At 41.7% G+C, this 27,137-nt stretch overlaps 1 protein-coding gene across 1 annotated transcript in view; it reads right to left on the reverse strand.

The window, feature by feature from the left end:
* Positions 1 to 9,759: 9,759 nt before the first annotated feature.
* The window catches only part of Slc12a8 (solute carrier family 12 member 8), a 116,944-nt gene continuing 99,566 nt past the window's right edge, over positions 9,760 to 27,137 (reverse strand). Inside the window, exons 9-12 of the mRNA XM_046457980.1 lie at positions 18,144 to 18,241; positions 17,531 to 17,648; positions 16,319 to 16,379; positions 9,760 to 10,220 (exon numbers count right to left, since the gene is read on the reverse strand). Of these exons, the coding sequence (XP_046313936.1) occupies positions 10,061 to 10,220; positions 16,319 to 16,379; positions 17,531 to 17,648; positions 18,144 to 18,241 (437 nt within the window). The 3' untranslated portion in view covers positions 9,760 to 10,060. The remainder of the gene's footprint in view (positions 10,221 to 16,318; positions 16,380 to 17,530; positions 17,649 to 18,143; positions 18,242 to 27,137) is intronic.

Here is a 27,137-nt window from a genome sequence, read left to right on the forward strand (position 1 = left end):
TGGGACAGCTGCTTCTCATCACAGCAGATGGAGACAGGTAGTCTCAGACTCAGGGCAGCCCAGTGCCTTTCTACTTGTGTTTCTCATACTTCAGAGAATCACCGGGGTGGAAAGGGAGTGCGTAAAAATGTGTGTCCTTATGTCCCAGCCCAGAAAATCTGATTTAGAAGGTCTTGGAAGGACATCAGAATCTACATTTTAGCAAATATCCCAGGTGATTTTTTTTTTCCATCAGTGAGCTGAGGACCACACTTTAAGAAATAAGGCTTTAGCCAGTTGTGATACAGCATACTTGTAATCCCAGTGACTTGGGAGGCCGAGGCAGGAGGATCACAAGTTCAAAGCCAGCCTCAGCAAATTAATGAGGCCCTGTCTCAAAATACAAAATGCAAAGGACTGGGGATATAGCTCAGTGGTAAAGCACCACTGAGTTCAATTCCCAGTCTCCCCCCAAAAAAGAAAAGAAACAAGGCTTTAATCCACCTCTGAATGCACCTCTTGCTATTGATGGAGCAATAGCAAGAGACCCCCAAATTCCTTCCTGAAATGGCAGCCACAGAGCAGGGTCTGTCCCTATTACTTCTGTTTCCTCCTCATTGCTTGTGAGGAAAAGACAACCTGAATTGGGCATCTTAGGGTAACTTCAGTATTCTAAAGCAGACATGCTGATTTTCTAAGGTACTGGGTTTACCCAGAAAAATAAAACATCAGTCCTGAGAAAAGTTGGTCCAATATTCTCCAGCCCATCAGAAAAATCTTATGGATAAGTACTCTTCTCAGAATATTTTGGTGGCACCATCTAAGTACAGCCAATTCCAAGCCCGGTTTCCTCTCTTCCTGGCCATCCCAGAAGTCTGTGCCCAATTCCTGCTTTTTCATCCTAGAACACTCTGCTTCCAGCACCTACAAACTGAGCCCCAGGCTACAAAGCAAGCAATTTATATCATCTAGTATCACAGTTTCTGAATCATGTGAAACAACTTTACACATTTAGACAATTCAATCAATACTTACTGAGTGAATGACTGAATCCATGACAGGTTAGATGGGTTGACAGGGCATTTCAAAAGTACTTAAAAGTATATATTGAGATGATATCTTACTGGAGACATGCCCCTGTTACTGAAGACCTTTTGATTGGGCAAAAAAGGCCCACATGTACCATGAATAAATCACATCATATGAACCAAAATTACAAAGTCACTCACTACACAACACAGAACTTACTAAAAAGCTTATCTAAATAAATATCGTTCTTTCAAAATCAGCACCTAAGGAGACCTCACACAATTTCCCAATGACACTGCCAATTCTTGGAAGGGTGTTGTGTTGGGATCCCTGCCCTGGAATTTGCCTTAGGAAGCAGTGTCCTTTATGGTTGCTACATTTTCCATAAAAAGATGATAATTTTGCCTGATTGATGCCCTTGCTCCCAGAATTGGTTTCAAATGCTTTCTGGTGCTTCCAGAAGTCAAATGAACTCTCAAGGGATAAAAAGTTGTCATTCATTAGAATATAGAGAGGCTCTGAAGAGAGTTCTGAAAATGGAATTCCAAGCAACACTGTTGGTCTAGCATGTGATTTACCACAGACAGAGCTCTCATGGCACAATCCACTTGGGGCAGATCAGGAGACTCCCATTTGCCTTCAACAAGGAACCTAATTCATCTGTTCTTGTCCCATAGCACAATGGCAGGATGGGCCGGATGCCCACCAAACCAGTTCTTCCTCTTCCTGAGTGTCCAGCAGGCCTATCTTTCCCATCCTGTCTTTCAGTCAGAATATATGTGTCTAGCTCTAATCAACTGAATACAGGAGGAGGTGACATGAGCTCTTTCAGTCCTGATCCTAGGACCTCCCTGGGACCTTCTAGGTGTTCTGATCTCTTCTCACCTGCCAGCCAGATGCTGAGAATTCCAGAGGATGACTCTGAAGGCAGAGAAGGTGCTCTAGTTACTATACTGAGGGAGCCTAGGTCCCTGAAAGGCAATGTAGGGCAGAGATCTTCACTCCCTTCTGACCTGTATCAAATTGTAATATGGGCTAGACATAAATTTAGAGTGTCAAGCCATTGAGCTTTGGGGATTCTTGTTATAGCAGCAAGCCCACCTTGGCCAACATAGACCCACATGGTTAGACAGAGTTGCTGTGTGAGAAACAGTTCAATTAGAAATTGACCCTGCCCCTGGAGCATCTGCCCTTATGACTTTCAGTTTGGGGCTTATATTTGAAACCAGTGTTGTTTTCTTCATCACCAGCTTCTTAATACATATGGTATATGTCACATCTCACGGATCAGCATTCACCAAGCCCTCCTGCCAGTTGCTGGGGGATGACTGCTAATCCTTTGAAATGCCACCTGCTCTCAGGGTTTCCTAAAGTGAATCTGATATATACCACATGGCCCACATTTTGAGTCAGGCTCCACATTTGGTGAGTCTAGGTTTTGAAATATGCTGCTTTCTTTAACAAAAAAAAAAAAAAAAAACAAGCAGAAAAGTACACACATACACACACCACATTTTAGCAAAATAAAACAGAAAGGCTAGCTATTATTTTAGATGCCATTTGTAGAACCACTCTGCCTCTTTTAGAAGGTGGCTGTGGCCCCCATTCATTGAGGTGAATGAATGGGAGTGGGGACCCACCATCCTCCACACAGCCCAGGGCATTAGAGCTAGGGAACGGGGAGAGGATGCCAGCCTTGATGCTGTGGGATGGGCTGCATTCCCAGGAACACAGTCAGCTGGGGACCCCTGATGCTCGTGGGTCTTTCTTGCCATCTGCTCTTTTACCTGAATAGGACCTTCTCCCTAAAAAGAGTATCTCATCAAGGGCCGGAGGCTTAAGCCTCAAAAAGACAAACTGGCATCTATTTCTGCTTATGAGCCTTCCTGAAGGAGTCCAGGTAGACCTCCAAGATGCAGGGTGCTGAGCAATGCTTAACGAGTAGATATCTGCAATTCCCCTGCCCACAGAGCAGCACGAACAGTGTAGAAAAGCTGCAGCATGGGCAACCGCCCAGCTGATCCTCGCCTCCTGGGTATCCCTAAGGAAGGAAGGCACAATAAGGACAGGGTGAGGGGACAAGGCACAGGAGTGTGTTGTTGGCTCTAGAGTAGGCCTTGGTTCAAAAGAACTGGAGAGTGGGGTTGATGTTTTGGTGTTTAGGAAACATTCTCCAGGCTCTGGGAGGGCAGGGCAGGGCAGGGGGAAGGCTGAGCCAAACAGTGCTATAGGGAAGTAGTCAGATGAATTTTATAGGCCAAGGGCCTGCCTTGCGGGGAGGGCAGGGGCAAGCTGGCTCTGATTTGGACATGCCGCAGATCTCCTGCTGTTGGCTAGTGAAGGTGTCCTGCTAGTCTGTGGCTCACAAGATGTATCATGGCCTCCTGGAGCAGCAGGACTCTGCTCTGCTCTGAAATGTGCCAAGAAGCGCAGCAGATTTCCTATTCTGTTTTTGTGATTTCCTCTTTCTGTGTTGCCCAAAGAGGCATGGAATAAACAGGGGTGGCTCTTAAAACACTGCCCACTGCCCCTTCTTTATTTTCTTTAAAAAAGCAGTCTTATTTTACTTAGTACTCACAGCTCCATGCTCTGGCAGGTAGGGATAATAATTCTCATTTTACAGAGAGGAAAATCAAGGCTCAGAAAGGTTAAGAAAGCTGCCCCACTGGGCGTGGTAGCGCACGCCTGTAATCCCAGCGGCTCAGGAGGTGCAAGCAGGCAAGTTCAAAGATGGCAAGTTCAAAGCCAGCCTCAGCAATTTAGCAAGACACTAAGAAACTCAGTGAGACCCTGACTCTAAATAAAATACAAAAAAGGGCTGAGGATGTGGCTCAGTGGTTGAGCACCCCTTAGTTTTTCAATCCCCAATGCAAAAATAAAAGAAAGAAAGAAAGAAACTTGCCCTAGGTCACAGAGCTAGTAAGTGGAAGAGCTATTTTCTTCCCAGAATGCCATGAATTTGCAACATTAACCTTCTTCTCAAGTAAGCCCACTTAAAAGCAAGAGGTAGGAAAAAGGGTTGGTAGGCTGAGGGCGAGCCTGCGCTCTCTGGTATGGCTCCTTCTGCCTCCTTTGTCTTTGTTGGATTAATTCCCTTGGTTCCACATCTTCTAACCAAGCTGGTTCTGAACTCACTTCCTCCAGGAAGACTTCCTCACCTGTCTCCTGGGCACCTGTGAGTTCATCTTGCAGAGTGCAGCTTGGCTGTGTGCTGAATGCTCTGATCTTATGCTCCCACCATTTCTTGTGTGCAGCTCCACAGTCTCCCGCCAGCTCAGCCCCCAAGGCCGGTGTGGCAGGCAGAATAGTCCTCCCTCAAAGGTGGCTGGGTCTTCATCTCCAGAACCTTCAAATATGCAACTGATATGGCAAAGGGACTGTTCAGACGTGATTAAGGATTTTGAGATGGAGAGATTGCGTTGAATTACCAGTTGGGCCCAATCAAACCACAAGGGCCCCTAAAAGCAACAGAAGAAGACAGGTGAGTCGGAAGAGGAGCTATGATGGAGGAGCAGAGGTGGTACTGAATGTGATTGCTGGCTTTGAAGATGGACAGGCCATGACCAACAAATACAGGTGGGCTCTAGAAGCTGGAAAAATCAAGGAGATGGATCCTCTCCTAGAGCCTCCAGAAGGTACACAGCCCTGCGGATGCCTTGATTTTGACTCAGTAAGAAACATTTTGGACTTTTGGCCTCCGAACTATAAGAGTATATATTGTATTGTTTTAAGGCACTCGATTTCTGATAATTTGTTACAGCAGTAATATAAAAGTAATATTTTAGGACTGTGTGTACTATTCCTGTCCTTCCTAGCTTCATATCCCTGCCCACAATCCACTGCCACAAGCTACTGGTACCGCTGGTGCTCGGCAGACAGTGGGGTTTTGAGAACTTCAAATGACTGGCCCTCCAGAGGTTTGGGCTGCCCCTTAGCCTCTCCCACTACTGTCTTATCTCAACAGTAGAAAGTTCCCTGCTGGCCCACTTTCCACCCTCCCCAGTGTAGCAAGGAGGAGCAGAAACAGCCAGTACACGGGAAGCTGGACTTTGCCGGAGCCTAGATCATGAAGATTTTTTTTTTTTAATGGAGGAAGCCAATCTGGCCAGAATTTAAGCCAAATTTATAGGTGGACAGGGTCCTGAGTTGAAAGGTAATGCATGTGTGTCACCACATGATCTCTGTCCATCTGTTACTAGGTGACAAGGCAGGCTGGTCATTCTCTCTTGGTTCCAGCTCCTTATCTAAGGGATTTGGGGGAAGTGGATTCTTAGATTCAAGAGGAAGAATCTTAGACACTAGAGTCTTATTTCAACCTGCTGACTCCAATTGCCTTCTATACTAAAGCTCTTAATAAGTTTTCCTGTTATTAATACATAAACTGGAACCTTCTTTCCCATCCTTAAATACACTCCCTCAATCAGAAACCTGGACAGAAGTAAGAATAATGAAATCCTGAACCTTAAACTCCACACTGACTTAATAACAGTTTGTGCAGGATACACCAAATTGTATAGGTTACAGAACTTGTTAGCATGACTTCCAGAGACATTTGAGAAAATGACACCTGTTCTGATTCCCAGTTTTTTGCAAGGTGGGGATTTGGGCTTTGCTCACCCTGAAAGACTGAGGGTGAGGGTTAGGGAGTACATTTATACCTAAGTGGCCTGTGATCACATTTTTTACATAATAAAACTCTGAGATTGATGAGAATGTACCTGGTTCAGGTGAGGTGGTTTCAGGTACCTACTCATGAAGTTATGTATACAGTTGTTCCAGACATGAATAGATTGATCGGTGAACTGACAGATGGATGGATGAATTAATAGGTCAATGTGTGAGTGGAGGGGGAGTAAATGGGTGGATCAATGGGTGAGCGAGCAGGTAGGTAGATGGATCACTGATGGATCACTCAATAGATGACTTGGCTGGAAGGGAGACATTGATGGTCCCAGAAGAAGATCTGATACAATCCTCTCTTATTCAAATATTATTACCCACAGTAGTAGACTTCTTGGTGAAACTCTATTTTTAGTACTGGGGATTGAACCCAGAAGAAATTTGCCACTGAGCAAATTTCACTTATTTTTTATTTCGAGACAGGGTCTTTCTAAGTTGCCCAAGCTGGTTCTTAAACTTGCCATCTTCCTGCCTCAGCCACTCAGGTTCACCCAGCTTCTTGGTGAAACTTTGAGGCCAGGAGTCTGCCCCTCTGCCTCTTAGAAAACAATGCTGGTCTCACTGGCCTATAGACTGTGTTGACATTTTCTTTTTAGGCATCCTTTAGATGTATAAACCCTGTCTGCATGACCCAGTGACATGAATGCTTTGTTTTTCTGATGACCTGAACTTACTATTGACCTTTGTGAATACCAAGTCCTGTCTGCCCCACTTGTCTCTGGGGCTGAAGCTGCTTGTTCCATCTCAGCTGCCACCATGACAATTCATTCTGAGTGACTTCTAGCCAGTTTCTGCTTGCTGCAGAATGGCTAGGCACTCTCATGTGTACCAATCCCAAGTGCAATCCCAATGCCCTCAGGGATAACCTTTGATTATGGAAAACAGGACCAGTAAATTGTGACCCCTTCCTAACTCTGGAAGAGGTCTTGAGACAGGTGTTCCTATAGTCTCTCAGAAGGGTCTTCAAGAGTAAGCACATGATCCTACATTGCATCATTCCCTACCTTGATTCTCTTTTTAGTCACTCTTGCTTCCCTAGATGCACTCTGCAACAAAGTGGTAGCTAATAAACATCTGTCTTCTGAGGCACTCAGGCCAAGATCAGATTAATATTACTATTTACACAATCCAGTTTCGATTAAGCACAAGATGCTTGGACCTCTTTAAAGGTTTAGCCTATTGATCATTGCCCTATACACAACTAGGCTGTGAGCTATTCATTTTGGTATCCTCAACACTGAGTATCAGGTTTGAATTTTTTACCACATCCCCATTCTTCTCTTATTGTTTTTCATAAAATTAACCATGTTGGACAGGTGCTCTTCATGGGTACTTGAATCTTCTGCTGTGTGTTCAGCTTTGATAGCACCTTTTTCAAATTCTCCTGGTGTTCAAACTCAGTAGCATCTTTTTTCAGAAGGGTGACTTTTTAAGTTGGTGGTGCAGCATTCAAAAAGGCAAAGAGAAGATTCAGTAATGTCTTCTGTGGTACACTGAAAATAGTCCCCAAAGATACCCAATGTAGAGTTCTCTAGACTCTGTGAATGTTTTCTCATTTGGCAAAGATATGATTAACTTAAAGGTCTGGAGATGAGGACTGGCCTGGATTCTTTGATGGTTCTTAATACAATCACACACATCCATATAAGACAGAGGCGAGGCAGACTTCACAAACACAGAGAAGTCAATGCAACCATGGAGCAGAGAGACATTTGAAGATGTTAGCAGTGAAGATTGGAGTGATGTGGCCACAAATTCAGGAATGCTGGCATCAACCACCAGAAGCTGGAAGGGCCAAAGAACAAATCCCCCCAGACGCCCTAGAGGCAGCTCAGCCTTGCTCAATATGTGACTTCAGCTCAGTGAGACGGATTTCAGGGAAAGAGGACCAGGAGATAAATTCTGATCACTTCCTATCTGGAAGCAGGTCTCAGGACAGGTGTTCCTACAATCTCTTCTGAGTCCTTAAGAATAAGCATTCAGATACATTCTCCAGCAAAATGGTAGCTTATAAAAATCCTTGCTGGGGAACTCAGGCCAAGACCTGATTCACATTACTATTTACACAGTCTAGTTTGATTTTAGACATCTGTCCTCTAGAGCTGCAAGAGAACACATTTCTGTTGCTTGTAGGCTACCTCATCTGTGTAATCAAAGTCTGCTTTCTTTAAATTGTTTCTAATTGTGATCAGGAATCTGACATTTTACCAAAGATATATTTTGTGAACAAAAACATAAACAAAAGCCTATCTTTCAGAGAGAAGGTTAAGATCTAGCTGGCCCCTCACCATGATCCTTCTAACCCTCACCCACTCTAAGCCCTTCCATCCAACACATCAGTGTGTTTCTTTTCCTTTTTTCCTTTCATAGGTTTTTATTGGTGCATTATAATTATACGTAATGTGAGATTCATTGTTATATATTCATACATGCATAGGACATAACAATATAATTTGGTCAATGTCATTCTCCAGTATTTCTCCTTTTCCTCTTCTCCTCCCCCTCGCCCCCCATCCCTTTCTTCTACTCTACTGATCTCACCTCTATTTTTATGAGATTTCTGCCCTACACACACACACACACACACACACACACACACCTCTTTTTCTTCTCTAGCTTCCACATATAAGAAATCCACAATCCTTGACATTCTTAGTTTGACTTATTTCGCTTCACATAATGGTCTCTAATTCCACCCATTTTCCTGCAAATGACGTAATTTTATTTTTCTTTATGGGTGATAAAACTATTGTGTATTTTATCACCCATAAAGAAAAATAAATGTGTTCTCTTACAGCTCTAGAGGACAGATGTCTAAAATCAAACTAGACTGTGTAAATTTTCTTTATCCATTCATCCACTGATGGACACCTAGGCTGGTTCCGTAACTTGGCTATTGTCAACTGTACTGCTATAAACACGGGTATGCATGTATCACTACAGTATACTGATTTTAATTCTTTAGGATGAATACCAAGGAATGATATAGCTGGGTAATATGGTTGGTCCATTCCTAATCTTTTGAGAAACCTCCATAATGAATGTCAGTGTTTTCCAAAATGTGGTCCAAAGACTGCCCACACTGAATCACCTGTAGCACTTTGTTAAAGATGTAAAGCCCATGAAACCACCCCAAATGATAAAAGGCCTAAGGTGAGGTACAGGCATCTGTTGCCTGAACAAGCAAACCAGGTAATGCTTAGCACACCAATTTTTGAGAAGCTCCAATATCAAAGAACCAGAAGTGAGCCAACAGTTCTTCCCTCCGTGGCTCAGTGTTGAAACCACTGATCCTGGGCCAGGTCCGAACTTATCAGGGGAAGCCACTGCTGGGCTCCCAGAGCTAGATGCTTGTGATGAATGCCAGGCTGAGCTTTTAAAGCATCCATGAGTCCTGTCCCCTCTGCCATTCATTCCACAAAGACAATTGCATAGGCGCTCAGGGAGTCAGGGACTATAAATATTTTTGACGACATGAGTTGACATTAGGCAACTCATAGAAATTTAATTTTTAACTAAAAAGACCTTCATCAAACAATAATAGCTTATAAATACTCTGTGATTCTACTTTTGGGAACGTATCCTACAAATTGCTTTATGATGGTATATATGTAGAGGATTATTCACTGCAGAACTCACTGTAACAGCAAAAGATCAGGCAGAGTGAAAATGCCCATCACTGTGGAGTTGGTGAAATAAATTATGGAAAATCCACACAATGAAAAATAATGAGGAAACTGTAAGTATTGATATGGAAATGTCTCCGAGTTAGATTGTTAAGGGGAAAAAAAAGCAAGGTGCAGAACATGTGTATAATAAGATACCTTGTGTACAGAAAGGGAATGATAAAAATCTACATTCCTATTTGCTTGAATATTTATAAAGAATTGCTGGAAATGTGTATGAGAACTGCAGTTACCTCAGTGCCAGGGGATGGGAACCGAGCAGACAGGAAACAATGATGGGAGGAGACCTTTCGCTCTCTATATGATTATACTTTGGGATTCAGAACCATGTGAGTGCATTAAGTATTCAAAAAATTAATACAATAAATTTAAAATATGCATTTATTGTGGCCCTGGGAACAAGCAATCTCATTTTGCTCTCCACACTTGCTCATCTTGCTATCACCTGAAAGTCCTGGTGTCCCAGTAGAGCTCCCCAGGTTGGGTGCCACACAGTGGAGGGCACTGCCATTCCTACTGTTCCTGTGGGTTAGGCTGGTACTCCAGACCAGAAAGCAATCCAAAGTAGCAGCGGGAGGTCAGGCAGGCCTTGGGTCTCCTATCAGGAAGAAGCAGCTCCATGAGTTTCTCTTTGGGTCCACTGAGCCCAGCGAAGCTCTAGGAGAGGAAGGGTCCCAGCGCGGCTCCTAGTACAGAGGCATCAGCTGTTCCTGACTCATGAGGGAGGAGTGGTGGTAGCGATCTCGAGTGGCAAAGTCTGTGTTCTCCTGGGTGAGCTGAGTCATCTCCATGTCAACCCTAGCCAGGGACGGTGCCAAAATGATCTGCTCCTGGGACCGCAAGCTCCTTCAGTGAGAGACACAGAGGACAGTAAGGAGGATGGAGAAGCAGAGAGGGAATAGCAGAGACAACTCTACTCTGGACAGATGTATTTGTAAACTGAAGCAGGAGGATTGCAAGTTCAAAACCAGCCTCCAGCTGGGCACAGTGGCACAAGCCTGTAATCCCAGCAGCTTGGGAGGCTGAGACAGGAGAATCACGAGTTCACAGCCAGCCTCAGCAATGGCAAGGCACTAAGCAACTCAGTGAGACCCCGTCTCTAAATAAAAACACACACAAACACTTACACACACACACACAAAATAGGGCTGATGATGTAGCTCAGTGGCCAAGTGCCTTTGAGTTCAGTCCCCAGTATATCCGCCCCGCAAAAAGATATATATATATATATTAAACAGTCTCAGCAACTTAGAGAGGTTCTGAGCAACTCAGAAATACCCTGTCTCTAAATAAAATATAAAAAAGGGCTGGCTCACAATAGGCACTGGGGGAGGTAGCAGGGGAAGTTCACTGATTGGACCAGAGAGAGAAGTGGGAAAGGAGGGAGGATGGGAACAGGAAAGACAGTAGAATAAATCAGATATAACTTTCCCATGTTCGTATATGAATTCACAACCAGTGTAACTCCACATGGCATACAACCACAAAAATGGGAAGTTATACTCCCTGTATGTATGTTATGTCAAAATACATTCTACTGTCACACATAACTAAGAAGAACAAACATAAAATTAAAAAAGGTCAACTCAAAGTGGATCAAAGACTTAGAAATTAAACCAGAGACCCTGCATCTAATAGAAGAAAAAGCAGGCACTAATCTTCATCATGTCATCATGTCGAATTAGGCCCCACTTCCTTAATAAGACTCCTGTAGTGCAAGAATTAAAATCAAGAATCAATAAATGGGATGAACTCAAACTAAAAAGTTTCTTCTCAGCAAAAGAAACCATCTGGGAGGTGAATAGAGAGCCTACATCTTGGGAGCAAATTTTTATCCCTCACACATCAGATAGAGCACTAATCTCTAGGGTATATAAAGAACTCAAAAAGCTAAACACCAAAAAAAAACAAACAAACAAACAAAAAAAAACAAATAACCCAATCAATAAATGAGCCAAGGACCTGAACAGACACTTCTCAGAAGAGGATATACAATCAATCAACAAATATATGAAAAAATGTTCATCATCACTAGCAATTAGAGAAATGCAAATCAAAACTAAGATATCATCTCACTCCAGTCAGAATGCAGCTATTATACATACAAACAACAATAAGTGTTGGCGAGGATATGTGGAAAAAGGTATACTCATACACTGCTGGTGGGACTGCAAATTGGTGCAGCAGCCAATATGGAAAGCAGTATGGAGATTCCTTGGAAAACCTAAAATGGAACCACCATTTGACCCAGTTATCCCTCTCCTCGGTCTACACCCAAAGGACTTAAAAACAGCATAGTACAGGGACACAGCCACAATTCACAATAGCTAAACTGTGCAACCAACCTAGATGCCCTTCAGTAGATGAATGGATTAAAAAATGTGGCATATATACACAATGGAATATGACTCAGCAATAGAAGAGAATAAAATCATGGCATTTGCAGGTAAATGGATGGAGTTAGAGAAGATAATGCTAAGTGAAGTTAGCCAATCCCCCCCAAAAAATGCCGAATGTTTTCTCTGATATAAGGAGGCTGATTCATAGTGGGGTAGAGAGGGGGAGCATGGGAGGAATAGATGAACTCTAGATAGGGCAGAGGGGTGGGAGGAGAAGGGAGGGGGCAAGGGATTAGAAATGATGGTGGAATGTGATGGACATCATTATCAAAAGTACATGCATGAAGACACGAATTGATGTGAATATTCTTTGTATACAACCAAAAAAAAAAAAATAAGTGGATGATGAGTTGGAGCCCAGAAAGGTCATGTGTAAGACAGTGGCTAATACAAAGAGACTTCCTGGTACTTAAATAGAACCGGGAGTTGGGGGCAGACTGTATGCTTGCATTTCTCTCACTAGTTATCTTTGTGTACAGTGGGTTAGATTCAGCAAAATAATTCAAGCTGTTATGTTAAAATCATCATGTAATTTGGATTTTGTTCATATTGAAGTTTTGTCCATATTTAATTTTTATAAGCTTGGTTTTTCTACCTAACTATAATCTGCACATATTAAATAAATTGAGTCAGTAATGGGAAAAAAAGTAAAATAAAATTTGAAAAGTGGGGGACTGGGGATGTAACTTAATGGTGAAGTACCTCCTGGGTTCAATCCTTGGTACAATAGATAGATAGATAGATAGATAGATAGATAGATAGATAAAATCGGTTGTGCTAATGTTTAGCATGTATTTAAATGTTTAAAACACAATTGTGCTCTTTTTGTTTGTTATTGTAGTGCTGGGGATTAAACCCAGGGCCTTGTGCAGGCTAGCCAAGTGCTCCCTCTGAGCTACACCCCAGCCCAAAGTATTGACAGCTATATGTACAACAGTTTGTGAACTCAAAGTATGAGAAATAGTCTACCCAAGGAGAGAGAGAGGAAGATTGATTTACCCTTCTTAAGTAGAAAAGCATAAAACCTGAAGGGAGACAACCCATAAAGAGAGTTTTCCCCTTACAAACTGTGTTGTGTTGGGCCTCTATAGCTTTTCTTTGCTCTTTTTTTTTTTTAATCAAATGAAATAATGGAATGGAGAATTGAGAAGAGTGTGAAGAAATACCTTCTCTCTGATTTACTGGATGGAAAGTTGAATGAGGAATGATTTCCAGAGAGCTAAGGTTTATATAGCTAACAGCTAAGAGGTAAACTGCAGAAGCTTTTGACACCAAGTGCCCTCCAAACAAAGACAAGTCCAATATAGATTCCATTGTCACTACAGTCTCTGCATACCATTACAGTTGGAATAAACCCGTAAAGAAAAAGTTAGAGATACCCAAGGAAAGTGCGAATCAGAAGGAAATTAAGGAAAGCCCAGACTGGCAGCCAGCACAGCTGCAGAAGGCAGATCTGGTCTCAATTCCCTCCCTAATCAGCTCAGTGGTCACAGGAAGCCTCTTTATGTCCACATACCTCCATTTTCTTACCTTTCCAGAAAGGTTGATATTGAAGTTTTGTCCATATTTAATTTTTATAAGCTTGGTTTTTCTACCTAAAATCTGCAGTTCCTACAGATCTTAAGTCTTCACTGAGAGCCAGCTACTTTACTATTAGTAAGGTTCAATTGTTTAAATCAGGAATATATTTGAAAGTTGTAAAAAGATAGAAATCTAGTGTCATCAATCTATGGAACTTAAGCAATAACTTCTACTGACTCTGTAAAATGCCCAATTATAAGAAGATCAGATCACATGACTACGGCAATATTTGTAGAGAACATATTTGAATAACATAGATTGAGAGCTCCTGAAAGCTGGATTAACATCTACAAAGGTTGAATCTTCAAAAAGTAAGATCAGTGGGTCTGGGGTTGTGGCTCAGAGGTAGAGCGCTCACCCAGCTCATGCGAAGTATGAGCACCACATAAAAATAAATAAAATAAAAGGTGCTTTGTCTACCTGCAATTTAAAAATATTTTTTTAAAAAGTAAGATTAAGAAGTGACAAAATGCCACACCAGTCATTCATCACAAGGGGTTTTGCTGATGCACTTTTTTTTTTTTTTTTGGCTAACATTCTTTTAATCTTTTCTTTCTTTTACTTTTTTTAATAGATGAAGCCATTGTACTCTTTTGAGTCCATGGAAATAATATACAATACTTTGCTCTTTAGAATGGCTTAAGTATCCCCATCTGGACAGCTGCTAAGGCTTCAGGAAAGAAAGTTTTCTGGAGGCCAGGCTAACTTCACCTAGTAATGGGAGCTCTAGGTGTAACAGAGACATTACACTCAAATCCTTCTACTCGAACACTTGACTACATTATTTTTCTTCTTCTTTGACCTTGAAGGACATTTGGGGATATAGTGGGGAGGCCTCAAAACCACAAAACAGAAAACTCAGCTACCAATTTCTATTTTAAATGAGTCACCATTTCTTGGTCCTTTCCCCTCCTGAATAACCACAATATATGGCCCAGCATCTTCCATGAGCCCAGCAGCTCTGACGCTGACTTAGCTGAGGCTCACTGCCCACTTCACTAGCCCTGGCACCAAGACGGCTATGAATCCTGAGAACTGTCCTTTTCTAGATCAATCTCTTTCTAATACATCATTCTTCCTACACAGGACTACAGTGACCTTCAAGGTAAAATTCCAAGAATTTGGGGTACCACCAACCAGTGGTGACCTCCCATGGCCATCCTTAGGCTTTAAAACTGGAAATGACCTAAAATATTCTTGTAAATCAGACCACATCAAAATGTCATCACCCACACACCAACCACAGCTCAAGAACGTGTAGGCCACTTCCACACAGAATCCATTTCCACTTCTACTCTACTTGTCCTCAGGACCAGGTTGCAGAGATCAGTATGGGTATGCATGAGCTGAGTCACCCAGCCTTGTGCCTCAGACTGGATGAGAGGAAGACAGGCCGCCCACCCTTCCTGGAGCCCCACACAGGACATAGACACCCATGCAGATGACGGCGTCTCCTCAACACACTCCACCCTTTGTTCCTCCCTCAGTGTGTGACTCCCTCCCTGTTGGTTTCTAAAGTGCTGCTCCTTTTTCTTTATCCAAGCTCCAGCATCAAGGTTTCATTTCCTCTGCCAACGTGAACAGATCGGTAGTGTTGGCCAAGAGCTGTCCTTGGAGGGATTCTGGGAAATGAGGAGTGATGGTATAATGGGTATGTGTGTCAGTTTATGAAGATTAAAAAATTCTGGAGTTGTGTTGTGATGGTGGTTACATGACAACGTGAGTGAACTTAACACCACTGAATGGTACATTTAAAAATGGTTAAGAAGGTAAAGTCTTTCTTATGTGTATTTTACCACAATAAAAACAGGAAGTTGGGAAATTCTAAAGTTACACATCATTGGGCATGGAAGGTGGGAATCCTGGCAAATGCAAACCATATATCAAGAGCTTTCAAAAATAAACAAACTAACCCACGCCAGGTGTGGTGGCACAAACCTGTAATCCCAGAAGCTTAGGAGACTGAGGCTGGAAGATTGTGAGTTCAAAGCCAGCCTCAGTAATTTAGCAAGACCTTAAGTAACTTAGTAAGACTCTGACTCAAAATAAAACATAAAAAGGGCTGTGGATGTGGCTCAGTGGTTAAGCACTCTAGCTCAATCCCTGGTACCCAAAACCAAACCAAACCAAACCAAAAAACCACAAAATGAAACCTAGTAAACACTTGGTTGGATGGGTTCTGCCTAGATTTTCCCAGTCTGCAGCTTTGGCCCCTCACTGATATTGAAAGAGGATGGAACAGTGGGATGATTCCCCAGAATCCTGAGGTTTTAAAAGGTGAGGAAGTGTCAGCACTACAGAGTGGAGGGGAAGGAGAAAGATTAGGGCCAAGGGACAGTGCACTCTCAACCTTGTGCATGTTAGACAGCACTCTGACACTGATCTACACTGATCAGGGCCATGTGGAACCTTACCTTCTCTCTGAAGCCTTCTCATGTGTCTCAGGAAAGTTGATTCCCTTCCCTGGGTATCTCTATCTGAATGTGGAGCAATTCTCCAGGATCCCTACTTTATTTCTGAGGTTGTTTTCTGCACTGTCACCAACACAGTGACATGAGCTATCTCTGCCTGGAGAGAGAGGAATAGGAGTTCTACTTTCACATTTCCTTTGGCTTTAATCTTCTATATGCTTAGGTGCTGATGCTAATGTCCTAGACCATGAACTCACTGCGAGTAGCTCTCCTGAGTTGCCATCCCAGCAATCAGAATCTAGACAACCCTCCTGTGCATAATGACTGAGGATAAGAAGGGAAGCGGACATGAACTGGGGAAAGCTTCTGATGAGCTGAAGCTGGGGACTGGTGTGGTGCAGGGCAGTGAGGAGAAAGGTGAGCCTCCTGGAGGCTCTCAGGGATCAGGTTTCCACATTGCAGTTCAGTCCAGCCAGGAATGGGATCACTTAGCACTTCCCAGGACCCAGGGACACTCATCCATCCTGGTACCAGTCCCAAAATTGGCACAGACCTGTAGGAGGGCATCAGAAGAGATCGTATCCATCGGAAAAAACTGAAGTTGGAGGCTAATCCTGCAGGGAAGACAGACATATAAATATTTATGAAGCTTCTACATAGGCATCTAGAGTCGCATTTTAATCAGGTGAATGTGCACCTCAACACGCACGCACACACACACACACACACACACACCATAAGCACAGTTTTCCCCTCTTTGTTGTAATACTGCCTGAGGCAGCCTATTAAGGACTTTGTACCGATATGCAGCTTCCAAAATTTTTTTTCTAAATTATACTTCTGTCTTAGGAGTTCAACATTTTGTATGATGCTTTTAATATTATCCATATTATTAATTTTTAATAATATTTTTAGATTCACACCAACATGTGTTGAATGCATGCTATGAAATCTCCCCACTAGACCACACACTCTTTGAGAGTAGGGAACATGTTTCTTTCATCCTTGCAACACTCAGAGGATCTGGCCCTTGGGAAGTTTTCAGCAGGCATTAAGTTAATCACACAGCTCAACATGTAAAAATGTTAGAACTACGGCAGGAAGTGAGACTGCTATTGATACTGGCCAAATAATTCTGATATTAAATACACTGATTTGAATAGGAGTTCTTGATTCATTTTTTTACTACTAGAACTTTATACCTCTATACTTGTACATTGTAGTTGAGTTCATCCCCAAAAAACTCATACATACATGGAAATCAATTTCAGTTCATCATCCCTCCTTTTTCCTTCCCATTCACCCCATCCCCCATTCTCCTTCCTCTATTAGACTTCCTTTTGCTTGTCTATTTATTTCTATATGGTTATCAATCTTTTTTAAAAACCCATCCTTTCTTTGGTGTAGGTTTACAAAAAATATCTCATATAATAACTTTAAATAACTTTGGAAAAACAAATAAACCATAATTTTAGAAAATGTTTTTTAAATTATATATAGATACATAGTGGGAAATTGATTAATTAGATCATGTGCATTATAGGATCAGGAAGTTAGCATTATTTTAAGAGGCTTACATTAGAATCTTGGTTAATGTCAACAGTATGCAGTTGATAATATGTTTACTCTGTATCATTTAGTGTTCTTAAGATTAAAGGAAGCATAAATTTTATATTTATGCTAAAATCAGAAATAGCAAAGAGAAGATTCCTAATATACTTAGCAAGTCAGTACATATTGTCAGAAGTCAGAAAGTAAAAATTACCAAGGTGAAGCCCTGGACTGGCGTGGCCGATGTAGAGGTACACGATGGCAGCCACACCAACGTTAGCCAGGGTATAGACCCACTGGATCACAAACACGATGAGAAGGGACCCAATTGCCTACAGGAACAGTTGGAAGACAAGTTACCTAACAGTTTTCCATATGGTAAGCAAGTCAAGGGCTTGAGAAACATTAGTCTCTCTCATCAACTGATCACTGCCAAAGTCTGAACAACTGAAGTTCACTCATAATTCAAGAAACCTCACTTAAGTACATATTTGGGATAACAAATACCTCTGAAATTATTTAATCAAAATTATTCACAAACAGGTATCCTATCCTAGTTCCTTGTCCCATTCCTCCTCACAAGCAACATGTTTGTATGAACCCAATGTAACCCAGAGGTTATCAGGTATAATTATTTAGTAAGTAAATAATTGATTAAATAAGTGATCCATTAAATGTAAATCTTGCCAAATGTAGTCTCATCTAAATTTCAATACAGAAAGCAATTAAATCACTTTGCTCCTAATTAGCCCTTTTCCTCCTCAAATCACACATCCTCCTCCTGAATTATTTTTCAAGATAATTGAGATCAAGATGAAGTTACTCACCCCTAGCAGGGAGACCCAGGGGTTGCACATGCGGGTGTAGAAAGTAGTTGGTCTCCTCTGGATTTCTTGTTCCTGAAGTCTGGGCTTCAGGGAGAAGTCTAATAAATAAATTAGCCAAATCCTTGATTACAAATTTGCTACCCAACATTTTTATACTCTGCTGTATTTATATATAAGCAAATATGCCTAAGTTCCTCTACCCCAATGTTATAACTCAGCCTGAAGACAACTCCTATCACTTGCTCTTGGAAAAGAGAATAAGGAAGGGTTAGTGGCCTCCTATCCACCAAGGATCTGATAGGAAAGGGAAGGGAGGGGCGGAGTAGAAATGGAAGCTTCCCTGAAACCCACTGCACATCCATTTAGATTTGCCATCTGGGGAAATGGAAGTTCAGATCTCCCCTGGTATTCTTAGCCCTTAGATGTGACCACCTGCACAGATGGGTTGGGTTGGCTTTTGTCTACTGCAAGAGTGTTTTTGCTATCTGCTGACTCTGAAGGTAAGCTCAGGTCAGCCTCATCTCAGGTTTAGACTAGAAGATGAAGAAGGAGAAAGAGGAAGGGAGAATGGTTCCTTTGATTCCCTCTTCTGGTGGTTGAGGGGACTGAGTGGGAAAAGGGTCTGGTCATAAATGCATGTATGGTCCCACTTCATCCTCCAAGGAGTTCAGGCACATTGGGGTTTCTCAAAAACATGCCATGTATTATGTGGTTCTGTCTTCCTCATATACCTGGTTCCAGAAATGACCAATTTAATCATGAAAATGCATATAGATTGTTTAGCAAGATGGTCTAACTACCATGAATGCTGCAATGGTTATTTCAAACAAATGGTATGTTGGATTAACTTTGCTGTATATTTATACTGTGAGAAATAGAAAGTCCAGTGGTCCATTTTCAGAATATAGTCTTCAGTCTTAATTGGGATAGAAGAGTCGATTGTAGCCATTTTAACTACAGCCCTTCCCTGTGCCCACCCCAATTTTCAAATTAGCCAATTGCATAGATTGTAGCCCTGAGCTCCTCCTATTAGAGCAAGGAGAAGTGCTGTGTTAGGGATAAAAACAAGCAGACTTCCTGCCCAAGTGTGTTTGTTTGCCAGACTTGTTTTGTAGCACACCCTCCTGCAGAAGTAAAGTTGGCCTTGCTGAGCTACTTCTGAGTATGTGTTTGATTCCTTGTGGCTCCCGGGTATTTCTAACAATACTCATTTCAACACTAAACCTTCATAGTTTGTTGCTCAGGAAATATGGTTGTCAGCTCCCTAACTCTCCATTCTCCAGTCCCAATTCCTGATGCAGCAAAAATGCTTTGAGTATGCTATCTCTTCTGCCCAGCCCCTCCCCGCTGTGTATCCTGACCCTGTCTCAAGCAGCAGTCTTCTTCTGCATCTCAGCTGCTTCTGAGGGGTTGGCCCTAGGAATCCAGCTGCGACCCATTTTGCCATGGATCCCCTAACTCCCAACTTGTCTAACTCCTATTCATCCCTCAGATCTCAGCTCAATATCACTTCCTCCCAGAAATTGGTCCCCAACACAGAAATCAAAATTTGTTCCTTCATACCATTAATATTTCCTTATGATCCATTTTCTTTCCTTCATAGAACACACCATTATTTGTAGTTGTATGGTTATTTATATACTTCTAGGTCCATTGGATTACAGCGTCCATGTCTGTCTTAAGTGCAGGCCTTGGCACGTAGCTGGCATTCATTAAGTATTCCTATTACAAATCTTCCTTCCTCTCTAGTTACTGCGACTTTCTGACCTAGCCCCCTGAAGCACATTCCTTCAGATTATTTCACTCCCTGCCCTTTATCTTTGCTGATCTTTCCCAACTTCCTGGTTACTCCCCCTTCTCTTGGTCCAGGTTTCAGCCCCTGACTCAGCATCTTTCTGTCTCTACTGTGATGGATGACAAACCAGCCCTGGATGGAAGGAACACTGCCAAGAAAACTAGTGCCTGGGAAAGGGAGAGTTCCCCTGGCCTTTAGTCAGGCCTTCTTCAGGAAACCTAATCAACCCCATAGACCACTACCTTTTGGATTATAAGTCTCTACATCTAGGAATCTACTCCTCTTCAAAGTGTAAATGCTCCTGTTGAGGCTTTGTGAGAGGAGCCAGTTTCCCCTTATTGCACTGTAGCCGTGGTTCCTGCTAGAACCCCATGCGCACAGCCTTCTATGGTGTACACTAGAAATGTTCTGGCACCAGATGACCTATAAATGCTGTGAGAAACTGGAGATGGGGGCTCAGAATTTGGTGTCTGGTCTCCCCTGGGCCCACCACTGTAAAATAAAGTTTGAGTTCTCCCACATTCTGAGTGCCGTTTGCCATTTCTTGACTGGTCTGATTCCCGCAATGCTACTACATAATCATTCTGGGTGACTTCATGGTGCTCTCTACATAAACAACTTACTTAATGCCCTGTTTTCTGAGTTCCTTCAAGTCCTCCTCTAACAATCTTTTTAAAGTTTTTATCTTGGCAGGGATCAAATCCTCATACCCACTAGGAATCTCACACCACATCCACAATCCCCCAATCCTTCACTTGTCTCAACTATCAACTCCCCTTAGTCACACTTGAGGCTCATCATCACCAGTAACTTTAGACTTCTTATACGCAGTTTTTGGTTTGTTGTACAGTTTTCCTTGAAACACAATTCTTCTGAACAGATTTACTATATCAGGGCAATTATACAATTTTATATTTCTTGTTTATTCTTGAAATATCACTCTTCAGAAAGAATATACCGAAGGACTTCCAGTTATGGTAGTGTGAAGAGGCCAGTAAATTTTCTTCCCCCCAAATAAGTACAAAATGAAACAAAGTAGTCAAACACAACCACTTCAGGGCTCTAGAAACTTACCAAATGAAGACATCAAACTGAAAAGCATTTATTTGTCAAAAATTGCTGAAACTAAGGGTAAGAACAGTGAGAGTCTCTGACCTTCCTGCCCAAGCGGCTCCCTTTCCTGTCCCAGTTCTTTCCAGTATGGAGCTGGTCAGACACCAGCAGTTTTGCTGCCAAAGGGAATAAATAACTTGGATCAGGGGTGGGGGAAAGCTACCCTTGTAAGTTGAATAGTATAAGTACAGTAGAAAAATGGACAGGGAAAGTCCTTAGATTTGCAAGAATGAGGGTACAGACCCAGCTAGGATGATCAATAGACCAGCCAGAAATGTAATGGAGAGAGCCTGGAGGTGAAAAAGCCATGAAGGGACCAAATAACTTCCCATATTTTCCTGAATGTCAGGAAAACAATGTCCATGACTGGGAAGACCTGAGAGAGCCTGGCAAAAAGTAAAAGCCAGGGGAGACAAGAACTGGCTGAAACTTCGTGCTTCCCAGCCCACACACAGATGGACTAGTAGAGAGTGGAAGCTTTATGAATTATACAGACACAGGGGCAACCTCCTAGGAAGCTCATTAAAATGAGAATAAAAAACTGACTAAAGACATCAGCAGCCACATACCACAGGGAGATGGATTCCACAGTTCAAATCCAGGCAATTTACAAAAACACACAAATGAAACCGATATATAAAAACTCAGAAATAAACATCAGAATCAAGAACTGCTGCAATTTACCCACACTGTCCAGTTTTCAACCAAAGATTTTATAAGACACGCGATGAAACAGGAAACTGTGACCCATTCTCAAGACCAAAAATAAAAATTAAAAATTAAAAAAAAGAAAAACATGAGATGCTGACTGTGCATTAGGCCTACATGTTAGATTTGGCACACAAAGACCTCAAAGCAGTCATTTTTAAATATGTTCAAAGAATTAAAGAAAAATACAATGTCAATGATCCAAAGCAGATATGATGACAATGACTTTAAAAATAGGGAATATCAATACACAAATGTAAACTACTAAAAAGAACCAGAGGAAAAGTAAAGAGTTAAAAACCACAATATCAGAGATGAAAAATTTACTAAATGGGCTCCTCAGCTGATTTGAGAAGGAGAAAGGATCAGCAAACTTGAAAATAGAGCAATAGGAATGATCCAAAGTGAAGAACAGAGGGGAAAGTAGGAAGGAAAAGGAACAGAGCCTCAGAGACCTACAGGACAATGTGTACTAACAAATGTACAATGGGCCCCATGGGGCAGCAGAGAAAGGGCAGGAAAAAAATATTTGAAGAAACAAATTGGCCAAAATTTCCCAAATTGAAGAGAAACTTTAATCAATAGTTCTAGGAAGAGCATATCAGTTTTTTCCAGCAAAGTGTACATATACCTGATTTCCACAGACCTACCATTTTTAATCTAAATTTTGGTAACTTAACATATATGCAATGATATCATAAAAGTGATTTGTGTTCATTTCATCAATGAACACATGGCCTAATTCATAAGAAACACAGCAAGTGTTATAAACTTTGTACAGAAGTTAAGAGAACAGGTTTAAAGCCAGATAAATCTGGGTTCGTATTCTGTCTTGAACAAGTGCCCAACTTCTCAAAGTGTTTTATTAAAAAATAATAATAATAATAATGCCCAACTCTGAGCTTAGGAATGAAATAATCCTTATCAAGCGCTTACTTGGTAGTAAGTCAGATAGGACATACTCGGTAAATGATGGGTATTTCTAGTTCCTAACAATATTTAGTTTGTTGAATGAACATGAATGAATCTGGGGACTGATTTTTTTTTCAAATGTAAACGTGTATTCATCTCTCCTGACCCCTTTTTAGAATCTGGATTTTGACTTTCCTATGCTTTTTAAAGAATATGCTTTGGAAGTTGTGCTTTTATCAGTTGTGATTGTCAGAATAATCATTTCCTTCTGTGACACTGTGTTATTCAAATGTTTTTTATTTCTATTTAATCAGATCCATTTTGTTTTTGATGATGTCCACAATAGTCAGAAATATCTCTCTTGCGCAGCTGTTATAAATAAGGAATCCATGCATATATAAGGTATAGTCCCAAGCTATTTTTTAATCCATTTACTCTCAAGAATGATTTATTCAACTGTGATTTGATGACATCTGGGTTGTCAAAGATTAGGTTCTTATAACAGTTTAACTCTTTTTTAAAAATATATTTTTTAAGTTATAGCTGGACACAATACCTTTATTTTATTTTTTTTTATGTGGTGCTAAGGATCAAACCCAGTGCCTCATACATGCTAGACGAGTGCTCTACCACTGAGCCACAACCCCAGCCCCAGTTTAACTCTTCCTAGTCTATTTTACTGATTGACAATTCGATTTTTTAGCTGTATCTGTTTAGTTGCCCATCATTTACCAAGTATGTCCTGACTTACTACCAAGTAAGCCCTTGATAAGGATTATTTCATTCCTAAGTTCAGAGTTGGGCATTATTATTATTATTATTATTTTTTTTTTAATAAAACACTTTGAGAAGTTGGGTACTTGTTCAAGACAGAATACAAACCCAGATTTATCTGGCTTTAAACCTGTTCTCTTAACTTCTATACAAAGTTTATGACACTTGCTGTGTTTCTTATGAATTAGGCCATGTGTTCATTGATGAAATGAATACTGGGATGAAGGCAGATGTGCAAAGACATGGTTTGTGACCAAGGGAAGCTCAAGTCTAGTGGCAAAGACATTCAATAAAACTAATATTTATTGTCCTTAAGATACACAGATAATAGGCTTGCAGACAAATGTGATGTAAATGTAATGTAAAAATAGTTGATACTACTAGCAGGAATCAAATGTTACACAGTGGAGGAAATCAGAGAACATTTCTCAGAAGAGGTGAAAGTCTTAAAAAAGTTTAAAGTCAGACTTTTCCAAATGGAGAAAGAAAGAAGAGCTAAAGCAATTTGAACAGGATACGCAAAAGCAGGAAGCACAGAATGTGATGTGTTTAGGGCACTAGTTTGGGTGCAGCTGAAACTTACAGTGCATGGGTTGTCATGATAAAAGCAGCCAGGAAGTTAGGGCAGGGCAGGATGTGAGAAATCATGCAAATCACAAAGGATCTAGGATTTTAGTGTAGATATTAGATTCCAGCAAAGGTTTTTTTTGTTTTGTTTTGTTTTGTACCAGGGATTGAATCCAGGGGTGCTTTACCACTGGGCTATACTGCCTGCCCTTTTTTAATTTTTAATTTTTAGACAGGGTCTCGCTGAGTTGCTTAGGGGCTTGCTAAGTTGCTGAGGCTGGCTTTGAATCTGAGATCCTCCTGCCTCAGCCTCCCAAGCCACTGGGATTACAGGCATGCACCACTATGCCCAGCAAAAGATTTTAGGAAAGAGCAAAAGATCACTTAGTGGGCAGAGTAGAAGAGGAATGGGATGTGGGGGAAGAGCCCAGAGGCAGGAGACAAATTTTGAGACTTAGCAAAAGACCAGGTGCAAGATGATGAGGGAAAAGGCAGCAAAGAGAGAGGCAGAGAGAATGGTCAGGAAGAGCGCAAATACCAAAACCTGGGCAGCTGGGTAGTGACCATTTCATTCATTAAGTGTTGTAAACTGACAACATGTCTCTCCTAAAAAGCCACTGAGGAGACAGAAAAGGCATAAAATAGGCATAAACTTACATACAAAGGGAAAGAGAGAGGAAAGAGAAACAAGGCTTGGAAGATGGAAAGGTGACAGTGGTGACAGTCTGAGCAGAGCAGAGGAGCACCAGCCCCAGGCCCTATGGAGGGTGCTTACAGGGAGCCTCCCACTCCCTGTAAGCACCCAGCAAAGTTCAGGACCAGGAAGCACCATGTCCCTTAAGCGGCCAGGTGCAGAGAGCCAGTGGCCAGTCTCCATCTGTTGTACTCTAAGATCCTCCCCTCTGCCCATATAACCAAGCAACAATCCCTTCTCCTGCCCAACACCTGCCCCAGGGGGCTTTCCTCTGAAGAAACCCAGCCAGAGTGCCAGGCTTGGTGCAGCAGGCATAGCAAAGAGTGGGGAATGAATGTCCATCTCCTAAACAACAGAATCCCCCTCTCCATTATCTCACCCTGCCCCCAGAATGTAAGCAGCCATTGGCGTGTCCCCCAGGAAAGAGATGAAAGGACTCTGGAGAAATAAAAGAGCCCCAGAGAAAAACCTCTAGATATTCACATCTGGGTTCATACAATGAAGAGGTCAGGGACTCCTATTATTCTACAGTGAGGTGCTCCAACCAACAAACCCTGCCATGAAGAGAGCTTTTGAGCACGCTCATCCATCCCTTAGTGACCATGGGGACATGGGTTTCAGGATCCCCACAGATACTGAAATCTACAGATGTTCAAGTGCCATATATAAATGGTAGAGTATTTGCAAATAACCTATATACATCCTCCCATATATTAAATCCTATCTAGATTACTTATAGTACCTAATACAATGTAAATGCTATGTAAATTCTTGTTAAGCTACATTGCTAAAGGAATAATAAGAAAAAAAAAAAAGAATTTGTATGTTCTTCACAGACACGACCACCACAGGCCTAACTATATAGTACATGGAAGCAACTATGAGAACTTTTTTTGTCAACTATTTTCCATCCACAGTTGATTGAACTGGGCAGATGTGGATCCCATAGTACATACGGCTACTTGCACTCTACCTGTAAGTCTAAAAAGAAATCAAAAGATCAACAGATATTTTAATAAAGCTCCAAAACAATAGAGAGCAAGAAGAAAACCAAAGAGAAAAGAGGAACAATGATAGGAACAGAAAGAGACTTTAAAAGTGGGGAGCTAAGCAATAACATCAGAGATAAGAGAAGTCCTTGCACTCTTAAAACAAGAATGGGTGATGTTCAAATTAGGAGGAAAAGATTTAGACAATAAAACAAATAAAAACAAGATAAATGTGGCATAGACTATGTGTTGCTACCCTGTTTCCCCTTCTTTCTTAAGGAAAAACAAAAAACCAAAAATATACAATTTTATATGAAGTAGCAGGATGACCAGGTAAAAAGACACTCCCCAGCCTCCCTTGAGCTCGTTACCATCATTTGACTCAATGCCAACCACTAAATCCCAGGAGCCTGGAACAGGACTACTAAGAAAGGCTTCCCCAGATGCCTCTGCTTGCAGGTTTGCTCCTTTGTGCATCTTCCCTTCCTTTTAACTATTGCTTGGAATATGAAGGTGATGCCAAGCCTCCAACAGCTACATTGTGGATCATGGAATAATGTGCTAAGAATGGTAAAGAAAAAAGACAGAAGGAGCTCGAGTCACTTAGGACCATGAAGTGGCCACGGCAGCCCTGAACTGCCCACCTCTGGCTCCTTTTGTATGAGTTAGATGAAGCCACTATTATTTTGAGATTTTTTTATTTGTGATCAAACGTAATTGTGACAGATACAACCACCAACATTAATCATTGGAAGAGTTGGGAGATAAATTCAGGGACTATTCCAGGAAGAACAAAATGACCGATAAATGAACAAGGGGAGAGAGCAAAGGGAAGAAAATTAGAGAATCACTTCAGATAATTCAAAATAGGGATAATAGAGTGGGGGCAGCAGAGAATCATCAAGGGAGAACCATACAAAAGCCCAAATTTGGTGAATAAGCAGGAACAATAACAGAACAACAACAACAACAACAACAAAATCATGAGAAGCGCCAGATGCTGCTGAGACTGACCCAGCCAGGCCAGGCTGTGCCGTGGTACCCTGTGATGGGGTAACAATAAGGCAACTGATGCACATATGACCTATATAACCCTCACACTGTGGAGGGGAAAAAAAGTACAGGTGACTAAATACAAAAGAAAGCTGGACAATGTAGTGCCTAAAAAACAAGCTAGCAAAAAAGAAAAAAATATAAATAGCATCAACGTGATGGATGATGAGAGGAGAGAAGCCCCCAAAGATATAAAGGTCTTGTTCTTAGGGAACCAGAGGTATTAAGAAATCAAAGAAGTGCCTTTTGAACAAATGATGATGACGTGCCGTGAACTGAGTTGTGTGGTCTTGTCAACCTTCTACACCTGAGGTCAACACCAAACCCCAGGACTGAAGGACACGAGGAGCTCTAGAATGGAAGGACTTACTAAGTGGCCAGTACAATGG

This window comes from Marmota monax, unplaced genomic scaffold, assembly GCF_021218885.2.
Source record: "Marmota monax isolate L192 unplaced genomic scaffold, Marmota_monax_Labrador192_F-V1.1 WCK01_AAM20220418_F8-fsc00052, whole genome shotgun sequence".
NCBI classification, from domain to species: domain Eukaryota; kingdom Metazoa; phylum Chordata; class Mammalia; order Rodentia; family Sciuridae; genus Marmota; species Marmota monax.